Source organism: Megalops cyprinoides, chromosome 5 (genome assembly GCF_013368585.1).
Source record: "Megalops cyprinoides isolate fMegCyp1 chromosome 5, fMegCyp1.pri, whole genome shotgun sequence".
NCBI lineage: Eukaryota > Metazoa > Chordata > Actinopteri > Elopiformes > Megalopidae > Megalops > Megalops cyprinoides.
Window position 1 is genome coordinate 5,902,376 of NC_050587.1, and position 8,978 is coordinate 5,911,353.

The window sequence follows — 8,978 nt, forward strand, 5'->3', positions numbered from 1 at the left end:
AATCTGGAGGTGCAAACATGAGGGAAAATCTGAAAGAACTGATTTAGATCTTAGACATCCAGGCCTCCCTACCAAAAGTCTGGTGGCCAATACATGGAGTTCTCATGGTGTTCCATTGTGACACCTTTGTGGAATTCGGCCACAAGTAACTGAAAGTAACTATGAAAGCAGGACTTTCAGAGACATTAACACAGTTCTGGAAATAAAATACACTGTTAAATATATCTGCATAAAATGGTAAAATAAAAAATCAATATAAATTTTTTATATATAAAAAATACAAAAGTGAATGCATGACAGTCTACTTTCTTGAAGGGTTTCTCTTGCATTAGTTATCTGGTAGATAATTAACACAGTGGAAGCAATAGACCATAATAGCCTTTTTGAAGGTTCCTGTGTAGCATCCGACACAGGAACTGGTTTAAGCACCTGGACATTGTGGTCCGACATTCTTTCTGACTCTTCTGGGATGATTGTCAGCTCTCTGACGGTTCCTTGCCCTATCTGGCAGGCAGTTATTCCTTTGTAGCAGTATTTATACATCGGTCTTGTTATGACCTGCAGTGTGCATGGGCATATAAAATGTATTCAATGTCGTCTAGTTAACTAACTAGGAAATGTTACTGTTAAATGCACCATTTAATCAGCATGCTGCTCCTTTTAAACATGTCACCTTTAAAATACAATGCATTATTATATAATAGATACCATCTATATTTGCTAGCTAGCTAATTGTGGAATTTTCTGATAAAATAAGATGGCTGTATTCACAGATGGGTAATTCTGTCCACACTTCCTATCTAGTTGTCATATCGGATCAAATTGCAAGGATTTTATAAATGTGCAAACAGACAATGTTAAAAATACTTGTAGAACTTGCAAGCATAGTGAGAGAACTGACACATCAGGAGAAAAGTGTTGCAAAACACTTAATTTGTGGTCTGGGCCACTGGCTAGCGAGTTAATGGATCACAAAACATCACTACTGTTTCAGCACTTTTGCTTGTGAGTTGAGGGCAATGTCCCACGGTCCATAGACACTAAATTGAACTACCCTGTAGCCACAGCACACAGATTATTTTCATTATGACTAGGATTGCAGCAGATTAATTATGTGACTTTCCACGTCTTTGGCCAAAAGATAGAATAAACCATAAACTGGAGTTTTGCTCCTCAGCCAAAATCACTGGGCTCTCTATCCATCCCATTACATCAAATTAGGCCTGGGGATTGATTCATGCTTCAGTTCCACTGGAAGCTGGATTTTGTCTTTATGATTCCGGTGTCATCCACCTTTGAGCAGGGTCTGATTTAACTGGTCTCCTTAGCCTGTCCATCAGATATAAAAGAAAGCGCATGTTGGGCAGGGCACAGGTTTAAAACCATATCACATGGGACAGCAGTGATTTGGGTCCAGAACATCTAAATAATTCTAATTTAGGAATATGTGCAAAATATGTTAACAAATTAAAATATACCCGTATTTCTTTTGTTCTTGTAAGGATAACAACATATTAGAGAAATAGTGTTTGTTCTTTATTTCTAGGTCTAAAATGAAGCAAAGGCTCAATCCAAACTGCACATCGGTGGACAGCCAGAGCTGGAATTTCCAGAATGCTTCCCAGGAACAGGCCTACCCTCAGCACAATATCACTTACGTGGTGTTTTACCTGCATGAGCCCACTGTGGCCGCCATCTTCATCATCTCCTACTTGCTCATTTTCCTGGTGTGCATGGTTGGCAACGGGGTCGTCTGTTTCATTGTGCTACGGAGCAAGAACATGCGCACCGTCACCAACGTGTTCATACTGAACCTGGCCATCAGCGATCTTCTCGTGGGAATATTCTGCATGCCTACAACTCTTGTGGATAATATAATTACAGGTAAGAACAACTGTTTGAATTTCAGTGTGCAAGTGCAGTTTCAACATGCAATATGGGGCCTATAAAGTCTGTCATTGTAAGCTCAAGTTCATGTTTTCCTTCTTCAGTGATTCGTGTGGGTCATGTTTTGATCTGAAGAATTATTAAGTGCATCCTGTCCACAAATCCTGATTCAGCTTGCCCATTTGTTTATAAATATCTAGGGTGCTGCTATACACTGTGCCGTTAGCTATGAGAATTTGTACTTTTTTACTGAACTACATCAGTTCACTCAGTTCAGTACAAAGATCTGGTTCACTGACTCATTGAGTCACTGACCCAGTCCCCCTTCAAATAAGGACATTATTGCTAAATTCAGCTATTACATCAATAAATTCAGATTAATGGGATTTGGATCTCACTTACACAGTTACCTGTGTGTAAGTATATGTAAATCTAAAATCCAAACAAGTCCGATATGTTGTCATCTTTACTGAATGTCCACCTGGTTTCAAAAACACGGCTAATTTTAATTACTCCTGAGACACTGCAGGCAACCACTAGCGTGTGCTGTTTTTGGTCATGGTGTGCCTACGGCAGTAACAGTGGTTGAATTGAAATAACCATGCAGTGTTATTTGTATTTTTTGTTTTGACTCTTTTTATCTATTGTTTTTTCTGAACAGATAGGTCAGGTGATACATACCCCTCGAGCTAGCTGGCTGTGACAACTATGCTAGAGAGAGAGATCTGTACCTAAATTACAGTTATTGAAAGAGATCTGTTATTAATGTTTAGTAGCAGAACAGTAGTGAGTTGTTAATGTTCCCGCTTTACGATATAAGAGGGAAAGAGCTCTTTAGATTACACATTCCATGGCTTCAGACTGTTAAAATACATGCTGTGGAGCTGAATACAGACTGTAATGCAGGCAACTGCCAGGTTTAACTGCCTCAAACATAATTAAAGATAAAGCAGTTACCAAAAATGCAAAAGACCTGTAATGTGGTACAGTATGATACAGTACATTGACACAGGTGAGCTTTTTTTGCTACCTGTTAGAAGGTATGTTGCTCGTGGAAGGTTGCCAGGAGACCCAGAGGGCTTTGGGCAGAGAGGCTGCTGCTTGCTGGTAGACTGCAGACAACGAAGTGCTTGGTGGGATACTTCATTAATATTGGCTGTGCGTCAGTGGTAAACTATTTTGTTCTCAAATTCTTGGCACTAAAATAAAATATTATTTTAATTCAATAAGCAAAGTAAACTTTAAAATAAAGTTTGGTCTGGAACCGTGAAAATCCATTTATTTTATTCTGCTCCTAGAGAAATGTCATTAGTAAGTTTCACTGATTAAACATTGAATAATATCAGTTAACAGCTTTCATTCACTCACTGACATGATATTTTATGTACAGTATTGAACAATTAGTGGATGTTTTCTAGAATCCATACTGTGAATGATTTCTAACAGAAATGAAGACAGCAAAGACAGTACCTACACCACACATAATGATGTATGTAACCTTGCATATATCCTAAACCAGCAGAAGAAATGAAAAGAATGCAGAGTAGACAGAAAGGAAAAGGTCTGCTTTCAAACCCAAATGGCAAGTTTCCATTGAGGTGTGCGGCTACACAGCTCAGGCTAATTTTACCCTGTTTCTCTTTACATTTTTCTTTCAAAACCTACACTGAGATGCTCTTTTTGGATTCATTTGTGGTGATTATTAGGAGCCAAGAGCCCAAGGGACTGGATGGAGTGTAGTTGAAATAACACAGATTTAGCTTTTGCAATAGCACACAAATTTCAGACATTACATCTGCGCTGTTTCGCGGGAATAATCATTCACACTCTATTTACACGATTGGTGTCAATTATTCTGTGAATTATTTGTTTCATTGTTAATCAAAGAGGATAAAGGGGAACAGGTTGAAAGTAATGATAGATTTAAAGGTAATGTTTCAGCTTCCCCTGTTTCCAGCTCACCAGCCGCCTTTGCTTAGCATTAACGTTACGTTACTTAGACTAGCATTAATGTAAGACTTGTTGAGAGAATGGGAACAGGTGAGCATCAAGTAGTGCCCCCTGGGTAATACAGTTTATATAGGGTCATTATGAATCACCCAGAATCTGATATGGAAAGGGCAGAAACGAGTGAGAAGTGAGAAGTGCGCGTATGCAAGACAAAGAGTAAAATGTAGAAGTGCCAGTACTGTGTACTGGTGAGTACCGGCCCACTTCGAGCACTGGATAATACCACTAGAGTTTAAAGAGTTTAAAAACAAGCCACAGTCCTATAACATGTTACAGGTCTACAAAAGCCATGAGTAATTTACTGAAAACTGTATTGAAATGTCTAATTCTCTCAACATTCTGTCAACATGTGCTGTGAAACAGGGATTTGGATGAAAGCACTAACTCCTGTCTTTTTTTTCTCACCATGGCCCTCCCAATGGCCTCCTCTTTTTGGCAGGATGGCCATTCGGAAGTTTGGTGTGCAAAATGAGCGGGATGGTCCAAGGAATCTCAGTCTCCGCATCTGTCTTCACTCTGGTTGCAATCGCTGTTGACAGGTGAGATTCTGTCGGATAACTATATATTAATGTTTTAAAGTTGATTGAACATTCAAATTTAGAGATGATGTTCCAATAAGAAACCTCCTGAAATCAAGGACTTTTGATTTTACAGTAATTTAATTGCCCATTTTTGAATGAACAGTGCTGATTCACAGTTGCCTATGTGACCAGGTTGGTCTTCTATGCTTTATCCTCAGTTGCTTGATGCAAAGTAGTTAGAGGGAGGAGAATACCCTAGAGAATAAGCTCATACATCTGCACCTAATATGACTCTTTGATGGACCAGTGTATAACAACCATTTTTTTCCTTGTTTAGGTTTCGATGCATCGTTTACCCTTTCAAGCAAAAGCTGACATTATCGACATCTACGCTGATCATTGTCATCATCTGGGTCCTGGCCATTTCGATCATGTGTCCGTCTGGCGTCATGCTGCAAGTCACCAAGGAGCAGAATGTGCGGATACTCCTTGGTGAGGGCAATGAAACAAACCCTTTCTACTGGTGCCGGGAAAACTGGCCAAACCAAGAGATGCGAAAGATCTACACTACTGTCCTGTTTGCCAACATCTACCTTGCCCCTCTCACCCTGATCGTGATCATGTACGCCCGGATCGGCATCACCCTGTTCAAAACAGCGATGCCCACAGGGGAGAAGCGCAGTCAGGAGACTCGCCAGACTGTGTCCAAGAAGAAAAAACGGGTCATAAAGATGCTGCTCATTGTTGCATTGCTTTTCATCGTCTCCTGGTTGCCGCTGTGGACCCTGATGATGCTCAGTGACTATGCCAGCCTCACTGAGCACCAGTACAGAGTCATTAACATTTACATCTACCCTTTTGCCCACTGGCTGGCCTTCTTCAACAGCAGCGTCAATCCCATCATCTATGGCTTCTTCAACGAGAACTTCCGCAGAGGCTTCCAGGCAGCCTTTAAGTTCCAGCTGTGCTCGGCGGACGCGCAGCGCAGAAAGACGTACTCGCACAGGGTCCAGGGGAACGCTGTTCTTCCCGCCAACCTGCAGCACTCCAAAGGGCCATCGCCCCTAAACATTAACAGCCTGGAGAACAACCAGTCCACACGGAACAGCAACTTGAATGAGCAAGACTTAATAATGGAGGACCTTGAAAAGGTATCCAGAGGCAATGGTCTGGAGATGGGTGCACTCTGAAAGGTTTAATTTCACTGTGGTACCACAGAGGTCTGTCAAGTGGCAGGTTACTGTAGATGAGGGTCTTAGAGACGTTATTCTCAAGTAGACTAGGAGGAGTTGATTAAGTCGACTTGACAAATCATGTTGGCATAAAATTCCTTGGTTTTAAAATTTGCAACTGTCCAGAGTCTATTCGTGGCCTAATTTGCACTTCTTTTTCATTTTACCAGTGAGGGCTAGAATTTTTTAATGGAGGGGTTGTGGGTTCAAAACTGAGGAGTGGTTTACATATTAAATTATTTATCTCTATAATTTGACACTAAAAGTGAAGAGCATTTTAATTTATTATAATGATATAAGTAACCTATATAATATAATGATATAAACGCAAATTACTTTTATCATCAAAACATTTTTAATTGAACAGTAGCAAATCAGTTGCATAAAATGCCCTAGATTTAAAAATATTGATTCATATTGTAGTGCCAAATATCCTGACATGATTGAAATCATTTTTTGATTGACATACACAATATAATCAGCTTAATTGAATTAATTTACAGTGCCGTGTTTCAATAATGTTCAAAGTATTGAGTTTATTAGTATTCCAATGCCTTTCTGATGCATTAGTAAAATATCTTTAATGAATACATTGTTAACTGTATTTTACAATGATTTCAACTGTGTTGTATGTGGTGTAAATGGCAATAAAATGATGTATTCAGTGTAAATATGCAATGGCTCTGGGGTATATTCCATATTTTTGGAGGATGAGGATAGTTGGATAAGTATCACTGAAAATATTTCTGGCACTGTATTTTGCTTGGTTATGGTTCTGTGTTTAGGTACCATCTCTTCACATTCACATATGGGATAAAAAAAAACAAGCATTAGATTGCTTTTCTGAAATGCTTTTCAAGTGTTAATACATGAGGAAAGTCTTATGATATTTATCTAAAGGTACAATACTAAATGTCTCCTAAAATGATGATGGAATTAGTTATCAAAAATAGTTTAGTGCAAATAATACCCATTCAGGAATACTGCGTACTGTAACTTCCTGCTATATTATAATTAGTCCTCAGCTTTGGCCTTGCTGGTTCAAACCACCTGCTTTTTTCCAGTTCGGCCCCCTCATTATTGTCTCTTGTTTCCAAACATAACAGCACTGTGAATATCTGTAGACATGCTTGCTTGCTGTCGAATTTCAATTTTGGTGAGTTTTAATCTTCACCCCAACCACGCCCCCTCCCCCCAATAAAAGATTAAAGTAGAACAATTAACAGCATGGATTAAAACAAACAATAAAATACTAAGTAAAATGCAGCAAAAGAAAACCAGCATAACATGCAGGGGCTTAGACTGGATCAACACATTAGGGAATGCTGATATTAGCTATTGGTGAGGAGAATCCATCTTACAGCATCAGACAGCCATGGGAGCCCTGACAGTCTGAAAGCAGGTGTTTATCATTTCATGCAAGCAAATGTGCATCTGAATGTTAGCCTGTGGCTTGAGGCTGCATTAGGTAGCGAAAATGGCATGAAGAATCATTTTAAGCGCTGGGATATGGCTAAAGAGAAACAGACACACTCATACCCTGTAACTAACTGCTGTTGCACATTTGTCACAACGAATTCAGATTCACATCAGAACACCAGTTTTACTTGACTTGAAATTGTTGGAGCGAGTAATTATGGCCTCAAACCTAAAAAAACTCCTGCACTGTTTATCAGATTCTGAGCTAAATGCCAACTGCCAAGTAGAAGGAAGACAACTGTGTGCAGTTTTATGGTAAAAAAGGGCAGTTTAGTCACAGAACACTGATGAAGGTTAGTGCTTTCAAAAGCTGATTGTTCTGGCTGTTTCTAAGGTGTCGGAAACACTTTCAAAAGTAAGCAAAATGTTTATCACCAGAGACTTAAATCTGACACAGAACAGACATAAATGAGCAGGTGACAGCCTTCACAGAGTACTGCTGCTGATTTTGGGATAACAATACACCTTTTTATGTTGTCCGGGGTCAGAGTAAAAAATTACTACCTCTATGGTGGGAACTGTAGACATTGAGACATTGGGGCTGTGTCCCAATGGTACAGGCTCTCCTTGTACCAGTATCCCTCAATGCTTGCTGATAGCTTTCCTCCTTGTTCTGAACACTGTTTTAGTCATTTCATCCGTTTGCTTAAAAGAAAATGTTTTCATGGAACAATGCTTGTAAACTTGTAAACTGCTTATGCAAAATAATAAACACCAGAGTTTTTTAAAATTTTACCCACACAAGTATAATTTGGCAGCAGCTGAAATATTTCTTTCATGCAGAGGTAACCCTTGAAATGGATTTTCAATTTCAAACATCAGCATTTCCCACAACAACAAAAAAAAAAGACTAAATGGAAAGAATGAAGTAAACCAATGATGTAAGAACACATTCACGTCTGTGCGATAAGAAGTTTCAGTTGGTTTCACCCCTGCGCTGCACTGATTCTCAATCATAACCTCTCCATGACTGGATGAAGAGTTATTTTTCTTTCCAATGTACTACAGATTTAGCTTTTAATATTTTTTTTATTCGGTTCAGGGGTAAGTAATGTGTTTTTTCCATCTGCCTTTTTGCAGGTTGTTTACGACCTGTGAGAAGAGAAGAGGATGAAAGTTAAGAAAATACATCCTGTCCTTTAGGTGTGTGGTGAAAGACAAACAGCTTAGAGTGCCTCCTCAAACTCTGAAAGACACTGAAAGAGCGACTGGGAATACAAGATAATATCTCTTCTTCTACATACATATGTTTTGATGCCTATATTTTGATGTGTGAATGTTATTCAAAACAGCAACAGCAATGACAACAACAAAACCAATCAAATAGCAGTACTACTTGTAAGGGATATTTATGATTTCTATGAATAGCTGCTTGAGTCAAAATCAGCATATTTTTCTGTGGATTCCCTTGTCAATGTTATTATGGATAGTGAATTGGGTTAATGGAGATTCAATGCAAAGTTTCTTTTTGCAATCAATTTTTGATTCCCAATGTTCTCTGCACCGTAGTTCAGGGCCTACTCATTTGTAGAACTACAGCGTGTCATATTGCACTTCATGTGCATTTGGACAACAGATCGCACCAAATTATTATGCGACAATGGCTTGGACGGAGGCATCAGCATAATACCATTTCTAGTCACACAGATGGTGTGAAGCTGAATGCTATTATAGAGTGACTGTATTGGAAGATGCAGTGTCTGTTTCAAATGAGATGTCTATCCAGTTTGTGCTGTGAATAGTCTAGTCTGGCATTTCTGAGTATGTCTATGCTTCTCTGAATAATTATGCATCATTATGAACGTGACATAATTGTGCTGTTTATGCTTGTACATTAATTTTTATAACA

At 39.0% G+C, this 8,978-nt stretch overlaps 1 protein-coding gene across 1 annotated transcript; it reads left to right on the plus strand.

The window, feature by feature from the left end:
* Window positions 1-454: 454 nt before the first annotated feature.
* LOC118778195 (neuropeptide FF receptor 2-like) lies at window positions 455-8,227 on the plus strand. The gene is made up of 5 exons (XM_036529603.1): window positions 455-490; window positions 1,644-1,884; window positions 4,337-4,436; window positions 4,756-5,569; window positions 8,210-8,227. The coding sequence occupies exons 1-5, from the start codon at window positions 470-472 to the stop codon at window positions 8,225-8,227; spliced, it is 1,194 nt and encodes a 397-aa protein (XP_036385496.1). The 5' UTR covers window positions 455-469.
* Window positions 8,228-8,978: the final 751 nt, after the last annotated feature.

What these genes read in the sequence shown, in the direction of transcription:
- LOC118778195 (XM_036529603.1), top strand. Translation starts at nt 470, where the DNA reads ATGATTGTCAGCTCTCTGACG. An exon ending in TGATTGTCAGCTCTCTGACG is followed by an intron (nt 491 to 1,643) that starts GTTCCTTGCCCT and finishes GCCTACCCTCAG; the next exon opens with CACAATATCACTTACGTGGT. An exon ending in GTTGCAATCGCTGTTGACAG is followed by an intron (nt 4,437 to 4,755) that starts GTGAGATTCTGT and finishes TTCCTTGTTTAG; the next exon opens with GTTTCGATGCATCGTTTACC.